Genomic DNA, 22363 nt, shown 5'->3' with positions numbered 1-22363 from the left:
ACGCGTATTACAAATGACGCTACAGATTACAGTTGTCCAGCTATGTAATGGTTGAAAGTACTACAACTTCAATAATTTTGTTCTCGCAAACTGTAAGGATTTCTCTCATGCCGCATCTATTCCCAAATTTTTTTTTAATTAAGTTATGAATCACCCTGTATATTCTATTCTGAAAAAAAAATCCGAACTCTCAAAATTTTATTTTTTATTTTAAAAAAATTTATCTTAATTTAATAATGTTATTTAAATCATTTAATACATCTAGAAACAAGTTGTATGACTATTTACACCTGAATGATAAAAAAACGTGCTATTTATAAAAATGGAATAATAAAGTGCGTTATTATGTACAAAAATTTACATACACCTATAAAGATAAACAACATTCGTTGAAAATTGAACATAAAATATTACGAGATGTATTATACAAAATTTACTTAAAAAAAATAAGTAAAAAATTTACAACAATACTAGTTTCAAATAGTTTCTTTTTATTAAAAAGTAATTCAGTCAATGCCACCTAAAAGCGTAATCGTTTCCTTTCCCGTCCTCACACCGTCGTCGTCGTCCTCTTCGTCTTCCTGCAAGAAAATTCACAAAAATGTCACAGGGTTTAAAATAAATACATTTTTCGATGTAAACTTACATCGAATCCGAAGCAATTCTGCATATCACTCGCCGTCGTAGCAATTTTCTTGTCTTCTTCCTCATCATCTTGTAATTCTTCTTTGGCAACTCTCCTAGCAGACTGTAGAGCCTTAAGGACATCCTCGTCGTTTAGATCTGAAAAACAATGGAATAAAAAATTTAGAGGTGAAAAATACAGAATCTTTCAGGAAAACTTAGATTAAAGAATGTCTGTATTTTTACCTTCATTACCCCCTTGACAGATATGAAGTTAGCAACAGAGAATAGGGACATGATTTAGGGGACCCTAAACAGCCTTATTTGGTTGGTATTTAAACAAATATATTGAGGTTTTGCACTCCTTGGTACGACTCTTCCAGCAATCCATTTATCATAATTTCCAGCAAAATGACGGCATCATGCCAAATTAATGCAACAAAAGGAGGAAGGCCTCCAAGGTCGATTTTTGGTCTAATTTATTTTTGGCTGAAAAAATCTGAAAAAAATATTTTTAGTACCTACTAGCAATACTGAATCGCTCCGCCCTAAACGCGCCCACTCCCTCATGCTCCTTTCCCCTCCACCCCCTTAAATGCCGGGGAAACCACCGCTTATTAGAGAAATCTTTAAACAGCTTAGAGATGTGAAAGACATTCAATTCCTATGAATCTTACATATGACGAGTTTTTTGGGTCGCTGATCACGAATCTGGTCTCAGAATCAGGAAATTCAAAATGGCGGATCCAATATGGCGGACAAGAAAATTGAAATGTCTTCAAAATGCATGAATTTTTTTATAATGGGATTTTTTGGGTCTATGATTACAAATCTAGACTCTAAATCACGAAATTCAAAATGTCGGATTCAATATGGCGGATAAAAAAATTAAAATGTCTTTAAAATGCATGAATTTTTGTGTAGTGGGGTTTTTTAGGTCTCGGATTACAAATCTGAAGGCAGAATTACGAAATTCAAAATGACGTATTCCATATATCGTAATTAGCAACCCAAAAAACCCGTCAACACAATTTGTGCATCTTGAAGACATTCCAATTTTTATACTCGCCAAATGGGATACCCAAAGACACAAAAACCCCCAACATAAAAATTCGTGCATTTTGAAGACATTTTAATTTTTTGTCCGCCATATTGGATCCGTCATCTTGAATTTCGAGATTCTGAGACCAGATTAGTGATCAGTGACCCAAAAAACTCTTCATATGTAAGATTCATAGAAATTGAACGTCTTTCGCATTTCTAAGCTCTTTAAAGATTCCTCTAATAAGCGATGGTTTCCCCGGCATTTAAGGGGGAGGAAGGGGGAAAGGAGGGTGAGACGGTTGGTCCGTTTAGGGTGGAAACGATTCAGTGTTGCTGGTAGGTGCTAAAAATATTTTTTTCAGATTTTTTTCAGCCAAAAATAATTTAAGTCAAAAACCGGCCTTAGGGGCCCACCTCCTTTGGTCATGAATTCTTAAGACAAATTTAGGGGATCTGTACTTTTTTTTGCCAAGTAGCTCCCTCTTTCGGTGTTGCAGCCCCTTGAAATCCGCCGCTAAGAATAATCTTTTTTTATACCTCAGAACCCTGTTGTACGAGAATCAACTTTGGTATTATACACAGGCGTTTTATGATGTGGAATTTGATTGTGCTGCACCTTTTGCCGGGAATCCCCTTTAAGACAATTTTTCGAGGGCCCCTTTGTCTTTAGAGCCAAAAAAATTTGGTCACATACATGAATTTCTTTAGTCCGCTAGAAAGCCATTGATTATAGAAACTTTTTTCCTAAAACGCAACGTTTTTAAGAAAAATTGCAAAATGTGGTCAAATGCATATCGTGATTCGCTATTTTTCTCGAAAACATTGCATTTCACGAAAAAAATATCAAGGGACAAAAAAGTTTCTAAATTCAGTAACTTCCTTAAGAAATTCAAATATGCGACCAAATTTTTTTGGCTCCAAAGCTGCTTCCCCCACTACCGCTACCCGACTCTTTCAAGGTCATTTTTAGTATATTTCCCATCGTCTAGGCGAAAATCCAAGATATACAAATTGAAGATTTTGTCATCTACTTTCAGATGCCGTTTTCAGAATTTAAATCGGACCATTTTTGGTAAATCTGTACAAAAAAAGACCCTAATTTGTTAATAATGCAATTGTGTAAAAACTATGTATCGGACAGAAATCATCTTGCTCATGATTAAACTACATATTATTATCTGTCATTTTCCGCAAGATTGTTTTTCCAACTTCAAATTTGACGCAGTTATAAATTTTTTAAAAAAAGGTCTACTTTGGAGGTTTTTTCCATCATCATTTTGCGAGATATTATTAAACAAAAAAACAAAAAAATGTTAATTTTTTGCAGTTTTTATTGTTAAAAAAAAATTGTTCACGACTTTGCTGGGGAAATCACTTAGGTTTTCATTTACTACGTATTTTTCAAAAGGTAATACATGAAATTAGCTGTAATATTTAAGTGTGCCAAAAAATCTCTATTGGTTGGCCTAATTGGCTTCACAGTCGTGAACTCACAAACTGTACTACGGCGACCTATCGATGGGTGGGACCTGTACCGGTTATTTGAAAGTTTGGGTCTCTGTAGACTTAAACACAAACTATAAAATGTTCAAACCAAGTTTTATCAGAACCAGTCCGTAACTGCAAAATAACAACCCACCGCGATCCGAATGACCCACATTCGGTCAGTTTTCGGATTTTCGAAAGTGGGCGTTCCCATCGGGTTTCATCTCCCACAGCGAAAATTTGCGTTTTTGGCGGAAGAGCCCCCGGAAAGGGGAAATTTCACCCCAAAGACGTCAAGGAATTGCTCTCAAAATACGATGTGGGCACAAGGCAAAAACCCCAAGGGCCCTGCCGCTCGCTGCTGTGCGGCTCGCAAAAAAAGCTATTCTGGCGGCAAAATGCACCTTTTTCAAGGTCATTGTGAGAGCGTAAACCACCTACAACCCTCAATACAGGGTGATTCAGGTTTAATCTGGATAACTTCAAGAGTCGATAAAACAGGTTAAAATAATGTGCATTCATGATATAAACTTTATTCCTAAATTGCATCGTTTAGGAGATAGAGGGCGTTGAAGTAGGAATTTTTTTCCGCTTTTCCCTCATAACTTTTGAACTACTCATCCGATTGAGGTGAAATTCGGAACACAAATACTTCTTATAATCGTACATACTTTGAAAAAATTAATTAATTTCAATAAAACAGCTGCGCACCACTTTTCTCATTAATTTTGAAACTTTTTCGTCTCTTGTTTTTTTTTTCGATATTTGGCTTTGTTTCTGAGATATTCAATGAAATCCGTGACAGTGTAGCGCCACAGCCGCGCAAATTTCATTTAACCTTATAGCAACCCATGAAAAACAAAACTCAATGATTTGTATAAACTGACGTTTGTAAAAATCATCGTTAAAAGTATTATTTCAAAAATATTTTTAATGCTAAGAAAAAGGAAAAACAATCCTACTTCAATGCCCTCTATCTCCGAAACGATGCGAATTAGGAAAAAGTTTATATCATGAATGACCATTATTTTAACGTTTTCTATCGATTCCTGAAGTTATTCAGATTAAACCTGAATCACCCTGTATATTCTTATATATTAAAATTTGATAGCTCGGGCCGCGTCGCATATTCGCCCCGAAAAAGCGCCAATTTGCTAGACAGATGGCTTTCCCCGCCGTCCTCGCTGCCTATTTCGGTGGAGGTTCTTCTGCGTCTTCCTACCTAAATTCGCGTTTTCCCGGAGACCCTCGGAGGGCGCGACCTATTTTTCGTAAGGAACGCAGACAGAACGTGTGCGATACGCCTATCCGATGAAATCTGACGATCGCCTCAAATTGCGCGCGGGTACGGCTTTTTTATTTTTTATTTTACCTATTTTCTACGGTATTTTATTAAAAACTTTTCCAAAACTATTCATATTTATCGACTGGGTGCCTATTTCAAACTTTTTCTGTATAACTTTCCGCGAAATCAAATGCAGGATTCAAAATGCGGCTGTAAATACGTTAAAATCGCGAGGCTTGAAAACGTGTATTTTGCCTCACAAAATTCCTTTCCCGCAAGCCGCGAAGCGGCGTGCGACTGGCCACAAAGTGCCCAGACGATTGTCCTTCGTTCGGGAGCATTTTTGTAACGTTTTCATTGCGTCTTCATATTTAATTTTGCATTTTTCTGGGGTCTCCTCGACAACAGACGGCCATTATTTGATACACCGGAAAGATTGAAGCAGTAGTCTTTTTTAAACGTTAATGCGTAGCTATGCCACGATATGTACAGGTATTCCTTATTATTATGTTAGGTAGTTATTTACACTTTTTCGTAGCTCTACTGCTTGACATGCCTACGATACCTGTCCCCAGATTAACGTAAGTACTTGCCCTCTAAAACTGCATAATTTTAAACCAATCCATAGTACCTAAACCCTTTGTATTAGTACATTTGCTTTGTTAATTACTATATTGTAGAGATTCTAGTAAGAATTTTAAAATTAAATTTAATGTGCATTTAGTAAAGTGTCCTGTCGTTTTAAAGTTAATTATTTTAGGGTTTAATAATGGTACGGTGTGTTTGTGTGTCTTCATTGTTAAATTTTAGCGAATCAGGAAATATCAAATTTGACAACAATACATGCCATAGCTCGTGACTGAGAATTATAAAAAAAAATAAATAAAAAAGACAACTCAATTTTCATGATGGAATTTGAGACAACAAACAAAGTAGCCTATGCATAAATATGACACACACTCAAAATAACAACCTGTATAATTATAAAAAAATCGACATATGACTTACCACTATCAGGTAAAATATTCTCCCCTAACAATTCGCCAGAACTGTCCCCAACCACCATGGCCTGTTCCTCCCCGTCGGCCAGTTGAATAACCTCCAGGACGACATACTGCTGCCCGTCGGACCCTTCCACTGCCATCATATCGATCTCCTCCTCCTCATCCGATCCGATTCCGGGCATCACCTCTACCTGTTGGCCGTCTATCATTTGAATCTTCTTCTGTCTACCCAGTCTCAATTCCAGTTGCTTCCTTTGGATGCTGGGGTCGGGATCGTGGGCGGCCATGTGCCGGATTAGGTTGCCCTTGTGTCTGAAGGCGCGCGAGCACTCTGGACACTCGTGCGTTTTCTCTCTGGGGGGCGGGGGAATGTACTCGGGGTTGTGGTAGAGGTTCTGGTGTCGCTTGAGAAGCTGTTTCTGACGGAATGCCTGGTCGCAGCTGTCGCACTGGTATGGTTTCTGGTCCGTGTGGATTAACATGTGGGATTCTAAATGTCGGGCCGATATGGAAGCGTAAGGGCACAGATCGCACTTGTAGCATTTCTCGCCTTCGTGTGACTTATTGTGGAGCTGTGAAATTAAAGTCCGTGTTGGTTTGGTTTCCTTTAAATTTCATGTAACAGTATGAATACGTTCTAACTAAACAAAATGTGGGTAAAATTACAAAACAAAAAAAATTTAGGTCTGAAAGTAAATTGTACACGGACCAGAGGCTGATTTAATTAATCACATCGCACTAGTTGAATATTGTATATTTAGTATTGAATGTGTTGTGAAATTATGTATTTGGTTTTCTAAAGTAATAAATAAAGTAGTTAAGAGATCTGCATACTTTTCACAGATACAAAATGCCTAATTTTTTTCTTTTTGGTTATATTGCCACCTGTGAGTGTTATTTTCATGAAAATAGTTTTGCGTAACCAAAAAATCTCACACTGAAAAAATGAGACATACAAAATATAAAAAATTAGTGTTAGCAAATGTCCGGACATTTTAAAATTGGACATAGCTATTTGCACAGTAGAATAACGTATGTAAGAGATGGACATGTTTATAACACTCGCCAAAAGGATGACTTTTATATAGAAAGACACAATTTATTAAGAACTAGTAAATCTTTATTTTACCAGGGTCTTATGCAATACAATAAGCTACCAGAATATATAAAAAATTGTAATGGGCCAGTTAATCATTTCAATAAGCTAATTGTTAGTTACATTAGGTCACTACCAGGGTAAACTTTTATATATTTCTATTTTAAGGATTTTTGTTGCTTGAGTTTATGTAATCGTTTGTATGTATAGCATTTGCTAAATAAATGTGTATCTATCTAATGTCCAGACAACTGTCATCACATATGACCATAATCAAGCTCTTGGCCTTGAAACAGTGTTTGAAGGTCATTTTAAAAAGATTTTTTCGAGAATTTAAAAAAATTTCAGTGACTGTAGGGTAGCTAGCGATCCTAGTCAGTTAAGGCATGGAGATAGCCCGGCTAGTTAAGGAATGGCTAACAATCTCGGCCAGTTAAGACAAGGCTTACAACCTATGGTCAAAATGTTCTCTATCAACATTTTGGCAGATTTCTAGATGGACATAAGAATTTTCAATTGCACTCCTTATCATGTCAGGTGTAATACCAGCGCATACATTGTCTATTTTTTGTTTTAGATCTTCTAAATCTTGTGGTTTAGGAGCGTACACTTTATTTTTTATGTAGCCTCAAAGTCAAGTGGACACAGAATAGGGGACCTAATTGGCCTTTCAATAGTTCCTCTCCGACCTATCCAACCATTATTATTAAATACTACATCTAGGCAGTTTCTCTCAATCGACCGAAAATGAGCAGGTGCACCATCTTGATGGTACCAAAACTCATTTTAAAAATCTTGTCCGCCATCTTACATTACGAAGTTTCAAAAACTGATCATATTCGTAATCAGCGACCCCAAAAACCCCCGTATACCAAATTTGGCGTAAATTGGTTGATTTTTTAATAATATTGTCTGCCATCGTGGAGCCACCATCTTGTATTACGAATTTTTAAAAACCGATTTCAGATTCGTGATCAGCAACCCCAAAAACCTATGTATATCAAATTTGGCGTAAATTGGTTGATTTTTAAAAAATATTGATCGCCATCTTGAATCCATCATCTTGTATTACGAATTTTTAAAAACCGATTTCAGATGCGTGATCAGCGTCCCCAAAAACCCCGCCACCTTGCTACCTTGCGTTAATTGGTCGGGCGTACTACCGTATCAGGACTTTTGGGACTCGACCCACATTTGACCTTGAAGGTCATTGTCACAGTCATGGTCAAGACCATCGTTGGACGTAAAATTTCCTGCTCTTTCCAAGTCCGCAATAAAAAATAGGGGTTCACATTTAAAAAACTTAACTTGACCTTCAAATTACCTTGAAGGTCAAAGTCAAGGTCAAATCCAAGGTCACCATCTGATAGCCAGGGAAAAATCCTTACACTTCTGTCTGGAACATTTTTCCCAAAATGCATTCTTCGAAAGTTTTTCCGCCGTGCCGGGACTTTTGGAACTCGACCAACATTTGACCTTGAAGGTCATTATCAAAGTTATGGTCAAGACCATATTTGGATGTAAAATTTTCCGCAATAAAAAATAGGGGTTTCCATTTAAATAAACATGACTTGACCTTCAACTGACCTTGACGGTCAAAGTCAAGGTCAAATACAAGGTCACCATCAGATAGCTAGGGATAAATCCTTACACTTCTGTCTGGAACATTTTTCCCAAAATGCATTCTTCAAAAGTTTTTCCACCGTACCGGGACTTTTGGAACTTGACCAACATTTGACCTTGAAGGTCATTATCAAAGTTATGGTCAAGACCATATTTGGATGTAAAATTTTCCGCAATAAAAAATAGGGGTTTCCATTTAAATAAACATGACTTGACCTTCAACTGACCTTGACGGTCAAAGTCAAAGTCAAATCCAAGGTCACCATCAGATAGCCAGGGAAAAATCCTTACACTTTTGTCTGGAACGTTTTTTCCCAAAATGCATTCTTTGAAAGTTTTCCTGCCGGGGGACTTTTGGATAGCCCTGTATGTTTCTGCCACTTCAAAGAGTTGTTAACGTTTCGACAATCTGGTTTCGTCTTCTGAACTTATCCTGACTTTTCGTTTTAGTTTCTTTTGACAATTTAAACTAAAACGAAAAGTCAAAACAAGTTCAGAAGACGAACACAGATGGATTTTTAAAACGTTAACAACTTTTTTAGAGTGTGCAATATAAAGCGATGTGTTTTTTTGTATCTTGTATTTGTCTGCTTTTTTCAATGTGAGATTTTTTTGGTTAAGCAAAACTAGTTTCATAAAAATAACCCTTGACTGATCCTTTCGTCGCTTTCACTAATTTTTCAATTTTTTTCACAGGTGGCAAAATACCCAAAAAAATAAAGAAAAAAATCAAAAACAATGTCACAAATCTTCAGACAATATAAAAAATTTAATTCGAGAAAATCATCGTTTTCAAAATAAATGTAAAATTGCATAAAATTGACAGTGACAAATCAAAATCAAAAAGTAAACGAAGTTACTGTGGTATTTCAACCTTGGTAAAAATTAATTAGGTTTTTCATGTGTTTGCGTTGAAAATTATACAGGGTGCGGCATTAGTGCGTCGAAATACGATATCTCCTTTATTATAGAAGATATCAAAAAAACAAGTTATTTACAAAAATTGTAGCCAACTTAAAGCTGAACGTTTTCAAATTATTTTCGTATATACAGGGTGTCACATATTACCAGGGTGTACCAAATATACTATTTTTTAAATGGAACACCCTATATATTATTTCAAATTAAGATTAAGCTTATCTGTCCAATGCTTCCAATATAGGGTGTAATTATGTTATACAGGGTATTTTAAAAGTTATGGTCAATTGTATACGAGAATCATTCCCATTTCATTGTCCTGTATACCCTGAACAGAACAACTTAACAGTAATTTTTTGCAGGCATAACTTTTTGATATCGATACAATTTTACAAGAAAGTACTATTTCTTTATTATTGCAACAGGACGAGCCAAAACTCGAGCACATAATTTTCTAAATTTTTTAAATGAATCACTCCGTAGTTTATTTTGAAAACTGAAAAACACTGTTAGTTTATTTTTATAAAGCATTCCCTATAGCCAAAATCATTAATTTCCGAGATATTTACCATTTAATAAAAAGTTTTTAAAAAATTCCTATTATAAACAAAAAATAAGAAATGTGAATTTTTTTCTGGACCTCGTTAAAAATTTTCAAAAGTATCCGGACCCCACCTAAAATTACTTGCCGACCCCTGATATAGGGTGTCCCATTTAAAAAACAATATGTTTGGTTCTCCCTGGTAATATGTAACACTCAGTACATACGAAAATAATTTCAAAACGTGCAGTTTTAAGTTGGCTACAATTTTTGTAAATAACTTTGTTTTTTGATATCTATAATAAAGGAGATATCGTACTTCGACACACTAATGCCACACCCTGGATATTTACAAAAACACAAATTACTCTCAGACCTCATTCATGATTAATCTAAATACTTTATAAAACAATGTTTATTGCAATATTTTTCAGTTTCATAATAGTTGTTTTTAAGTTAACCCTTTCTTTTTTTTATAAAGGCGATCTAATTCGTCGAATTGTTTCTGAGGTTACACCCATACAATGTGTGCGCAAAATTTGTTAAAAAAGTCATTAAATTTCATTATTTGAATCGGTTAGTTCTGGAACTTCAATGTAAAACGCCACTTGTCGGATCAGAAGTTTTTAGTTTTATTTTATATTCGAGTTAGTTCCGTCCGACTCTTCAACAGGCAATTGCGCATTGTAACAAAGATTTTTAACTTTATTTAATTTCAGTTTAGTCAGTTAATTTCGAAACCTCGACAAGGAAGTATTGCGCATCGTAACAGAACATTTTCGGTTTTATTTTATTTTAGTATCAGTGAGTGTTGTTCGCTCGTCGTATCGAAGATTTTGCCTTTATTTATTTTATTTCGGTATCAAGGAACACCAGGCGATCGGTTGTTGGGCACATCCAACAAATTGGTTGCTAAAAGTTGGTTAGCAGTCCCAAAATCTTATTTTTTTTTTTTTTTAAAGTTTGTCTAAATATGAATTAATGCGCAAATAACAGACTTTCCCCCATTTTAACGCAGATTTTCTATAAAATGGACTAAGTTTGAAACTCAAATAACTTTTTGTTGTGAAAATATTTGTAATTTACGATGCCAAAAGCGGCAAATTACAAGTTTCTTTACAACGAAAAGTAATTTGAGTTTCAAACTAACTCCATTTTATAGAAAATCTGCAATAGAATGGAGGAAAGTCTGTTATTTGTGCATTGATTCATATTTAGACAAACTGTGGTTGCCTATTTGCTATAAAGCCCTCTTAATACAGAGGAGATAACGAGAAGTGAGATCGCGTAAATTAGCAAACCGGCTGGAAACGAATCTGGGCATTGTTAACATTGATCGGCCGAGGTGTGGTCCCTGCGAGCATAGACAGGCGACTTTGTAGTTGCTACGCCACCTGGACTTCCGAAGGGTCCTGCGTTCTTGTCAGGATTGAAACATAAGTTTGGTTTCGGGGCTATCGAACCGCGACAACAAAATTATTTAAGACACATAGTTTTGGATTAAAAAAATATTCAGATAACGCAACAAAAACAAGAATGTAACACAATGCGAGGAAATGACGTCCAAAGTGAGGCGAACCCCGTAACAATGCAATACGACAACGAGGGTGTTACGGAAAAGTAATTTTTTATTCAAAAATTGAACTTTATGCAAATATTTATTCTTTTTTTTTTTATTGTGGTAGATATGCTCAATCGAAAAAAGTATCTTGGGAAAACCTTTAAAATTCATTTGAACTAGATCGAATACCTTTGAAGTAAAGTAAAAATTAAAATTAAATATGGACATTGGACACAGAAAAACATTGTTTTACGAAATCATTTAAGCCACAGTACTCACTTTGTAACTATATCTATCCGGAAACGATTTCCCGCACCTTTTGCACTTGAGTGGCTTGTCCGAAGTGTGCAATTTCTGAACGTGTATCCTCAGGTCAGTTTTACGACCGCACGTCGTCGGGCAAAGTTCGCACTGGAACACGGGCTTGTCTCCAACTAAAATATCAACTACTTAAACCATGCAATCGCCTTATACTTAGCGACTTACTATTGTGTGTCAGCTTATGCGCCTTCAGGCTATTGGACTGTGTAAATCTAGTTTGGCAGATATCGCACTGATACGGCTTTTCTCCGGTATGGATTCTCAAGTGGCGCTTCAATTTGAACGTGTCGGGACTGGCGTACGTGCAGTGGGGGCACTGGTAAGGGCGTTCCCCTGTGTGGCAGCGGATGTGTCTCTTCAGTTTCGATAACTCTACGCTTGCGTAATCGCACTCCGTGCACTTGTGGGGTTTCTCGTGCGTGTGGCGGTACCTCACGTGCCGGACCAGTTCACCTAAAGGGAGAATTTTAGAAAAAGGTCTCCGCAATTTTGAGAAATATTCTTGTCCTCGTGGCTAGGAAATATTCATCAAAATTCACGTTTTCAGAGCAAAGAAGAACGTTCTTGGGCTCGTTTCGCTATACAGGGTGTCCCGAAATTCATGCAACAAAATTTGGTCACAAATTCGTTAGACAAATTTAGGGGACCCGTATTTTTTCTTTTTTCCCAAGTGGCCCCCTCTTTTGGAGTTACAGCCCCCTGAAGTCCGCCCTTAAGAATAATCTTTTTTTATATCTCAGAACAGTGTTGTACGAGAACCACTAAATTTGGTACACAGGGGTTTTATGGCGTGGAATCTGATGGTGCTACGTTTTTTAAGACAATTTTTCGTGGACTTGGAGCCAAAAAAATTTAGTCGCATATTTAAATTTCTTAAAAATTATCTGTCCACTAGGAAGCCATTAAATTTAGAAACTTTTTGTCTTTTATACTTTTTTCGTAAAACGCAATGTTTTTGAAAAAAATTTCAAAATGTGATCGAATGCATATCGTGATTCGCCATTTTCCTCAAAAACATTGAGTTTTACGAAACAAATATCAAGAGACAAAAAAGTTTCTAAATATGACGGCTTTCTAATAATTTTTAAAAAAATCTTTGTGACCAAAGCTTTCTGGTTCCAAAGACAAGGGAGCCCACAAAAAAGTGTCTTAAGGGGGTTTCTCGCCAAAAAGCGTACCATTGTGAGATTACACGTCATAAAAGCCCTGTGTATCAAATTTAGTGATTCTCGTATAACATGGTTTTGAGACATAAAAAAGACTTCTTAGAGGCAGATTTCAGGGAGCTGTAACTCCGAAAAAGGGGGCCAGTTGGCACAAAGAAAAAATACAGGTCCCCTAAATTTGTCTTAAGAATCTATCACCAAATTTGTTGCATGAATTTCGGGACACCCTGTATGTTCTGTTAATGTTGCTTTTTTGACAAAAATGGTCAATAATCCCCATTCCCAAAAATGTATTAAGTAGGCTGCTGCAAAAGTTTCTGCAATCCACCACGTCCAGTGGCGCCAACGTTCTGTCAGTGTGATATTTGAAAAATTTGACGTTTTTAACCTATAAATCAGTTGACAGTTTGTACCCAGCAAAGTAGTTTTTTGTGCACGGTGTTTTAAAAGAAACTGCTCAGTGTGGAAATGGAACTTTCACGTTTTTCGGGCAATGATTTATTACGATTAGAGATGTAATCTTACTCTGAAACAATGCATCGATCGACTGCATTTGGCTTTTGGGGATGAAGCACCATCAAATAGGACAGTGAATAATTGGTTTGGCGAATTCCATCGTGGACGCACCTATCTTAGTGACGAATTTCGTGAAGGTTGTCCATCCACGTCTATTGTTGATGCGTTGTGTGGAATGATTGGGAGGGATCGGCATGTGACATACCGCGAGATTCAAACATCCCTGGGCATTGACATGAAAGCAATATACACGATTTTGCATGATCATTTGAACATACGAAAACTGTGCAGTCGTTGGATCCCACAAAATTTGATGGACGCTCAGAAAGACTCGTGTTAAATGGTGCGAAGCAATGCTCAAGAAATTCAACCGAGGCCGGTCAAATCTGATCTATAATATCGTTACTGGGGATGAAACTTGGGTTTATTCGTACGAGCCCAAAAGCAAACAACAATCCACTGTTTGGGTGTTTCAAAATGAGTTGAAACCAATAAAAAGAAAATGATTGCCTGCTTCTTTGATTATACCGGACATGTGGCATCTGTGGTTTTAGAGGACCGAAGGACTGTAACTGCGGATTATTGGTATACAACAATTTGTTTGCCAGAAGTCATCAATGAAGTGCGTAGAACAAACCGAAATCGGCGCATTATTCTTCATCATGACAACGCCAGCTTCCAAACAGCACAACGAACCGTTGAGTTTTTGTCCAGTCAAAATGTCGAAGTCATGATGCATTGTCCTTATTTACCAGATTTGGCACCAAATGACTTCTTATTCCCGCATATCAAACGGAAGATGCGTGGTGAGCGATTTATGTCACCTGAATCAGCTGTTGACGCGTTCCGAACACTAGTTTCAGAGGTTACAGTCGCAGAGTGGAAAGCATGCTTCACCGATTGGTTCGAGCGTATGTAACAGTGTATTAATCTCAAAGGCAAATACTTTGAAAAACAATAAAGCGATTTTTGAAAATTTACGTGTTTTTATTTATAGTTTGCAGAAACTTTTCCAGCAGAGTGGTAATTGCCTACTTATTTATGATTTTGGTTGATTAAAAAAACACAATTTTTTCACAATACTAATTTAGTGATAGTCGACAAATGAGCATACGATGCAGGTGTTACATACAGACGCCATAAAATTGAAATGCAATCTTGCAAAATTATTTTTTGACGAAATAACATCTAGTGGCAACATCTTATAGTCTCCAGTACATCGATCTTGCGTTTTAGTGATACATGCAAGTGCCAAAAAACTTTGCGAGTGCTTTCTTTATAACGAGTTCGACAAACTTTTCCGCTTCCAAAATTTTCAGTGTTGCCACGTTTTCCAACGAGCGATTCCGGGAATTATCGTTCTGACGCTATACTACGATGCAATACATGCAATTTTCTTTTATATTGGAATGGTCAGTTTCTATGACAAAACAATTCAAAATATATTTGTCCGACAAAAATCATGCAGCGTATGAGTAGTCCGATGCACAGTGGGAAATATTATTATTACTACTGATTTTTTTTATTCTTTCCGAAATTACCTGTACTATAAAATTCCGATGAGGTAATTGGAATATATGCCTAGAATTTTTTCAAAATAACCGAGTAATCTCTAGCCTCAAACTCGATCGTACGAATTTTGACATATTCGGTAGCTAAAAAATTAAAAAAAAAGGAAAATTATGTACGAAAGGCTGCCAATAAAAAAAAAAGTCATAAGCATTAAACATATTCCTAAATCATGGATCTAGACCCTAAACATAACCTCAAATTTGTAAATATTAACCTAAAACGAACATATTCAATTTTTTCTAAACCTGCAAGTATAGTATAAATCCATAAAAATGGTACTTTTGAGTGTGCAACCAATATTTTTGCATAACTTTAACTCAAATTCATAAGAAGCTGACCAGGAAACCTGAAAACCTAACCTCAAATACAAAATAATTCAGTTAAAAATCCACAGAAACAATATATTTTCTTCAACAAAGGATATGATTGCTTCAAAAAGACATTGGGCAATATATGTTTTCCTGTGCATACCTAAAATTTAAATCCATAAAACGTAACCCTAAAGAACTAGAACCTAACCGCAAATGTTTAAAATTTAAGCTAAAAATAAAAAAAGCAAACAAACCAATCCATTTATATTAGGCTTTGCAAATTAGAGGTTAGGCTACAAGGTTCTTAGGTTTGTGTCATGCAGTTGCAAAATTTTGGTTCTTTTTTTTCGTAAAATGGATTGGTTTGTTTGCTTTTTATTATTTTTTGCTTAAATTTTAAATATTTGAGGTTAGGTTCTAGTCCTTTAAGGTTACGTTTTATGAATTTAAATTTTACGTATGCAGAATGTCTTTTTGAAGCAATCATATGAAGAATCATATTCTTTGTTGAAGAAAATATATTGTTTCTGTGGATTTTTAACTTAATTATTTTGGATTTGAGGTTAGGTTATCACGTTTCCTGGACAACTTCCTATGAATTTTAATTAAAGTTACGCAAAAATATTGGTTGCACACTGTACCATTTTTATGGATTTATACTCACAGGTTTAAAAAAAATTGAGTATGTTCGTTTTAGGTTAAGATTTATAAATTTGAGGGTTATGTTTTGGGTCTAGATCAACGTTGCCAGATTTTTTTTCCAACAAAGTGGGATTTTGAAACTTTTTGAATAAAAAAGCGAGATTCTTTCGTCCAAAAACGGGACATCCTAAGGGTTACCAGATCTATTTCATGACAGACCCGGAGTCATGACGCGTTTGTATAATTGATGCCTAAAAAAAAAAGTCTCAGGATATCTGGGAAACAAATTGTTTTCAAAGAAATCAATGTCTAAAAAAAAAAGACGTAATCAGAAAATATCTACTTAATAACATACCTGGAGAAAATTAAAAACAAAACAAGAGCAGGAAAAGCGGGACTGAGCCTGTCCCGCACGGGACATTTGATTTAAAAATCGGGACGTCTGGCAACGCTGGATCATGATTTAGGAATATGTTTAATGTTTATGATTTTTTTTGTTTGGCAGTCTTTAGTACATAATTTTCCTTTTTTATTCAGTTTTCCATACCGAATATGACAAACTTCGTATGATCGAGTTTGAGGCTAGAGATTACTCGGCCATTTTGAAAAAATTCTAGACATATATTCCAATTACCTCATCGGAACTTTATGGTACAGGTAATTTCGGAAAGAATAAAAAAAAATGAGTACTATTTGATTAGTTTTGACGCGTGGCTCGAATTTTTTCCAATATTTCCCACTGTGAATCGGACTACTCGTACGCTGCATGATTTTTGTCGGACCACAGTTTGTTTCACAAATTACTTAAGCGATTTACGCTAAATGAAACTTGAATGTATAAGGACACTTAATGACGCCATTTAGACATTTTAGGGATGGTGGACAAATGGGAACACGGCATGATTTTTGTTCGGACAAATATTTTTTAAATTGTTTTGTGATAAAAACTGGCCATTCCGATAAAAACGAAAATTGCACGTATCGCATTGAAGCACAGCGTCAGAACAATTCCTGGAATCGCTCATTCAAAAACGCGGCGACGGCGAAAATTTTCAAAGAGGAAAAGTTTGTCGGACTCGTTATAAGGCACTCGCAAGAGCGAAGTACTGGGGACTATCATAAATAAAAATGCATTACAATTGGAATGACAAAAAAAAATCAATGAGAATTGGAAGAATTACGACTAAAATATTTTAACTCACCTGATGTCGTAAAAGCGGCTTCACAATACTTGCACGCGTGCGGCTTGGTCCCCGTGTGGGTATTCACGTGGTTCTGAAGGGACGCCAGCGTTTTAAAACCTCTCTCGCACACGCTACACTTATGGGGTCGTTCCTCTGAATGGGACTTCATATGTCTCGAAAGGAGGTACCTCTTGGGACTGGTATAGTTGCAATAATTACACATATGCGCCTGGGTCACCACTTGAGATTTACGAGGTAGAATTTTAACTATTTTAGACTTATCGTCTTCCGCGTCTGAGTCCACCATACCCCCTTCTTCAGCTTCATCAAAATCGTAAACTAAAAGAAAAATTCACATAAAATAAAATATTTTTGAAATTTACACGTCCACAGCTGAATTTTTAAAAAAATTATTACCTGCCATGTCCTGTTCTCCGTCTGTTTGTTCGCCATCCTTTAAATCAGGATCTTGAACAATAAGCACGTAACTCAGTTCACCAGAATTTGTATCAGCCGGGACAACGGTGACCCGCTGATACGCGTTTCCAGAATTTATAAGTATCTGATTGTTCTCTCCCTGGATCTGCATCGGCTGTAAAATTGACTCATTAAACGCCGCTCTTCTATAAAATATTTATGGGACGTTATAATAAATCACACTTGTCATATTACCTCCTCGCTATCTTCACCTTCTTCGGCATCATTGTCGTGATTAATTATAAACTCTTCTCCGTCTCCTCCGGATGATTCGCCAATGCCCGACATAACCGTCATGACTGGCTGCGTTTCCCCTTTCGCCTGAAAATAATAGTGACCAGCTTGATCCACAAAATATGTTCCTTCTTCAGCTTCTCCATCATCATCCCCTAGATAAAGCGAAAAATAGAATTTGTTTTAATCAAATGATTCTACATATACAGAGTGTTCTCAGTGTTCAGTAATTTATTTTAACAGCTGGCAAACTCGCAAAAAAAGTCGATCTACCAAAAGTCGTTTATATCAAAGTTGCAGAAGAAGAGAGTTATAAAAAACCTGTGCTACAAAAATTGTTCAAAATTGTTTTACAAAAATTGTTCGAAATTGTTACTATTTGTTTACCATTTACGTTTTTACAACGCAGTAGTCAAAAATTAAAACAAATCAGGTTTGTATTATAGTTTTTAAATTTCAACTTTTTTCTAAATAATTGTTAATAATTGCTTTATTTGGCAACTTTTATATAAACAATTTTTGGTAAATCGACTTTTTTACGCTTTCTACCAACTGTTAAAATAAATAACTCATCTTTGAGAACACCTGATATATAAATATTGGACTTGAATATTGAACCTCAGTCATATTTGCACTAGAATGCTATGGAGGAAGCAGGATTCTGAGGACTACGAGTTTTAGAAGACAGTGTAATCAGTATATTTTGGGGAATGTGTTGTCTTTGAAGACAACAGAAAATAATAATTAAATTCTGAAAATGATGTTATATTTTCAGTGGACGTCATTCAAATGAAATATAAGAAAATTTTCGTTATATACAGTGAAAACCGGTTACCAAGGGTCCGTTTGTTTACGGTTGTTATAACCGATAGACGTAATAAGCAATTACATATATCTTATTTAAAATTTTTATAGAAAAAATGAGAAATTTACAATACAAGTCTTTAAGTATGTACATGTATTGCTTTGTGTTCAAAAGATCTCGCGTGCCTCATTTTCAATGAATTGTTTACGAATAGAGACTTTACTTTATTTCTATCCTTCCAAATTGTTGAAATCGTAGTGTGACACGCCACATTCTTTTGCTTGCTTATATTAATTAGTTTCTACGATTTTTAATCTCTATATTGTATGTGATTTTTCTTCTTTATTAAACACTTTTCTCTTCGACATCATGATAGAAAGTAATGAATTCATATAATATAACTGTATGCGTAGATAGGTCCTAATTCGTCCCAAACATATTAACTGTGTCAAAAGCATGGATGTCGGCTGGACTAATTTTATTTGTTATCAAATTTGACAAAATTTGTGGCAATAGTAATTTTTTTATTTAAAATTTGATCTTTGCCACTGGATTTTACACCCCTTCAATTGAGTTTATCCCAAATTTTGTGAAAAATTGCTTCCTAAATGTAAACAGCAATCAAATAACTTAAATAATTAAATAAAACATTCACTAATTTGCAGTTTTTATTAATAAGTTTGAAATTAAAAATAATTTTTAATTTTAATACATGAACTAATAAATAAAAAATTTCTAAGCATTAATTTTTTTTTTTTTTTGTAACAATAAATTAGGAAATAATTTCCTTATGAGCTTCAATTATTCTCCTCCTGTCTTTCTCTGTGGTTGAACATATTTTATACACTTTTGATTTAAGTATACCTTTCAAGAAGAACTCTTAATATTTAAAACGAGCAAATTAGTGAACATTTTATTTATTTAATTTATTTGATTCCATAGATTGCTAACTCCTCGGCTAACTCCATTTAGAAACAGAAATAATAAAACACTAATTTAATGTTACAATTGGCAATGAAAATTTTTCACGGACTTTTTAAATTTACAGGAATTGTTAACCAATTTTTGTCAAATTCAACAATAAAAAAATAATAATGATAAGTAGGCTTTAATGAAAATATAATATCATTCCCAGAATTTTAATTATCACCCTGTAGATTTTAAAGGTTCTAAGTATTATTTATTATTCCCTGAAATGCTTAAATTACCTGAGTGAAAATTTTAATTAGTTATTTAATTGTCCTGTTTTAAACAGGAATGATTGAATTTCTACCTGAATTAAAGCTTATAATTTGCATTTTTTAGAATACATGGGTAAATATGTGTTGAATATAATTTTGACCCAATTAAACAGTAATTCATTACTAAACTCTAATCAAAATTTTTTGATTTTTCTAGCTAAACACAATTTTTTTATATCAAATACTTTATCGAACAAAAACTCTACACCTTATTAAAATAAAACTTCAAATAAAATGTATACTCAAGAGTTTTGAAAAAAAATCTTCAAAATTACAATATTTTTTTATAAAACTAAAAATAGAATGTGTCAGTTTTTATAAAGTAATGATTTAAATGAAACATATTAATTTAAAGCAAACTGACATTCAGCTACAGAAATAAAATGTCAAAATTTAAAAATGAGTGACGAATCATTTTCATCAATATCATTAGATGTATTTTCTACAAGTTCAGAAACAGACACTAGCGAAGAAGAGACACCTCAGTTGTAAGTAAAAATAAAATCATTTTAACGGTATAGCAAATTATTTGCAAATTACAATCGGATTAATTTGTATTTACAATTGCCAACAATAAAATTAGTTATGAACCATTTCAGATCGTATTCGCGAGAAAGAAAAAGGGGTATATGTGGCCAGCACTACAATTGGGTCCATCACTTTATGTAGAAGATGGATTAATGGTTTACTTTTTCCGTGGAAAGGCAGTTGTCGACATGAAACCTGAAAATATTATTAGCAATTTTGCAGTACTGGCGAAAAAGGAAGTCAGTTTTAGACATTTTGGATTTAAAAAAGGAATTGTGGATTATATTGAGCTTTCAAAGAGCACAGTTATTCCATATTTTTATATATTATGTAAAGGGGTTACATACCAGATATCATTTTTTAACGTATTCCTTAACAAGAAACAAGCTGAATTCGCTTTTAAAAAGTAAACTGTCAACACAAATCATGTAAAATATATTTAATTTTGGAACTACATTTGTTTCTAATTTACTGTCCTAATGACTTGATGTGTTTTTGTCTATTTCCATAAAGATTCATCTTAAAATTTAAACTGCGGAGGATTTTATGTTGTTTACAAAGTACCTACCCATTAATAATTTATTTAATTTTAATTTTGCCATAATTATTATAGTAATCACAGGTTTATAACTGTTACTTATTCTCTAAAAAATTACTTTTTCAATACTCATAAGGAACATGTGTTTAATTTTTTGTTACTATGTGTATACACATATATGTATATAGAAAATAATATTTATTTTACACGCCACTAAATATTTTTGGAATCTGTATATATTAAAAAAATTAAATACAAATATTTTTCTAGTAATTTACTTCATATAGATTAAACCGATTAAACTTTGGAGTTAAGAGAAACTAAATTAAAAATTTCATAAAAATAAATTATGTACCTGATACTTGCTGAATTGCTGAATCACTTCCTATTTCCTTTTGAAAACCTGCCAAATAAGATTGTATTTCTGTAACATTTTCACCGGAATCTTCAAGTTTAATAGTATTTTCTGTAAATGGTGCAGCCATTCTGCACTCTTCTTATTTTGGGTAAAATTCTCACGAATAGTGTTGTTTAAACCTAAAATAATATTTTTATTATTTACGTTTTACACAAAAGCAAATCAAAGGTTATAGAGGAAAATTTTCCTTGTAATATGAAATGTACAAACTAAACAGAAGAAAAAATAAACACTTTGAATTTCTCCCTCCAAAACTATTGGGAGCAAAATCGCACATTTACGTAGGTTACACAAGAAGGATAGGGCTGACGCCATTTTACGAGTTATCTGCAGCTGCGTTAAAAATAGGGCAGGAGGCCTATTTTCCTAATTCGTCTATTAATGAAAATTAAACTAAATTATATATCAGGAAAATTCGTATGTATTCATACTTATCTTAGTTAGATGTAGGGGGCATTTCAACAAAAATTTCGAGAAATTAGCACCGCTGGCGCTGTCATCAATGATATGGATAACGGGTAAAGTGTCGTTTTGTTATAGAAATATCAATTTTTATTAGGAACGTTACCTCTTGTGTACCATTAGGTGTCGTTTTATGATAAAGAACTTACCTGGCTTTATTTTAAACATATTAGTAAAACGATAAATACTATAGTGAAAAATATTTTATAAAATAAAACTTACCTTTGTAACTCCAAAATTGTCCTGTGAGGGCGTATCGTAATGGCAGCGTCTTTGTAGAAATAATCAGAGATGGCGAGGCCAGCGAGGCACCTAGGTCGTAATGGAGGCTTACTGCGCATGCGTCCATTTGATGAGGTCCTCATTAAAATGTAATTTTTGCGCACCAATAGGAGCTCGTGTCAGTGATACGAAATTTAAATTTGAACTTGGTGATATCACTATAAACCAATGATTGATTTTCAAAAAAGTTAGGCACATGCATTTGCAACATATATAAAGTTGATAAATTCCAATAAAATATTAGTTTTAACAAAAACGATGATTAATGTTAAGTTTTATTAAATATCCGTAGTTTTAATTGGTATTTATTGTTGCTCAAAAAATTTTAATATGCGGAAATTGCATGTATATTAGTATAATTTGTAATATATTCAACGCATGTAACTAGTATCCAATATTTTGTCTCGTTCTGAAAATATTTTCTCATACTTATTTCTGACAAACAAAATTTTATAATTTAGAATAGCAGAACAATAAAATATTGC

At 34.4% G+C, this 22363-nt stretch overlaps 1 protein-coding gene across 3 annotated transcripts; it reads right to left on the bottom strand.

Moving 5' to 3' along the window:
- Window positions 1-259: 259 nt before the first annotated feature.
- On the bottom strand, window positions 260-21908 carry LOC108911767 (transcriptional repressor CTCF). Of its 3 annotated transcripts, none has more exons than XM_018716785.1 (10): window positions 21819-21908; window positions 21072-21253; window positions 17566-17759; window positions 17311-17485; window positions 16912-17232; window positions 11668-11955; window positions 11461-11627; window positions 5447-6014; window positions 647-783; window positions 260-581 (listed from the first exon to the last, which is right to left on the bottom strand). In XM_018716785.1, the coding sequence occupies exons 2-10, from the start codon at window positions 21199-21201 to the stop codon at window positions 507-509; spliced, it is 2055 nt and encodes a 684-aa protein (XP_018572301.1). In that variant the 5' UTR covers window positions 21202-21253; window positions 21819-21908; the 3' UTR covers window positions 260-506. The 3 variants fall into 3 exon arrangements, with proteins under 3 accessions (XP_018572301.1, XP_018572303.1, XP_018572302.1); XM_018716787.1 differs by having other exon boundaries at window positions 11461-11615; XM_018716786.1 differs by lacking the exon at window positions 21819-21908 and adding an exon at window positions 21746-21766.
- Between the last annotated feature and the right edge of the window lie 455 nt (window positions 21909-22363).

The sequence above is a fragment of the Anoplophora glabripennis genome, unplaced genomic scaffold (assembly GCF_000390285.2).
Source record: "Anoplophora glabripennis isolate ALB-LARVAE unplaced genomic scaffold, Agla_2.0 scaffold423, whole genome shotgun sequence".
NCBI lineage: Eukaryota > Metazoa > Arthropoda > Insecta > Coleoptera > Cerambycidae > Anoplophora > Anoplophora glabripennis.
The sequence above is the reverse complement of the archived record's forward strand: the minus strand, read 5'-3'. Positions and strand labels throughout refer to the sequence as shown.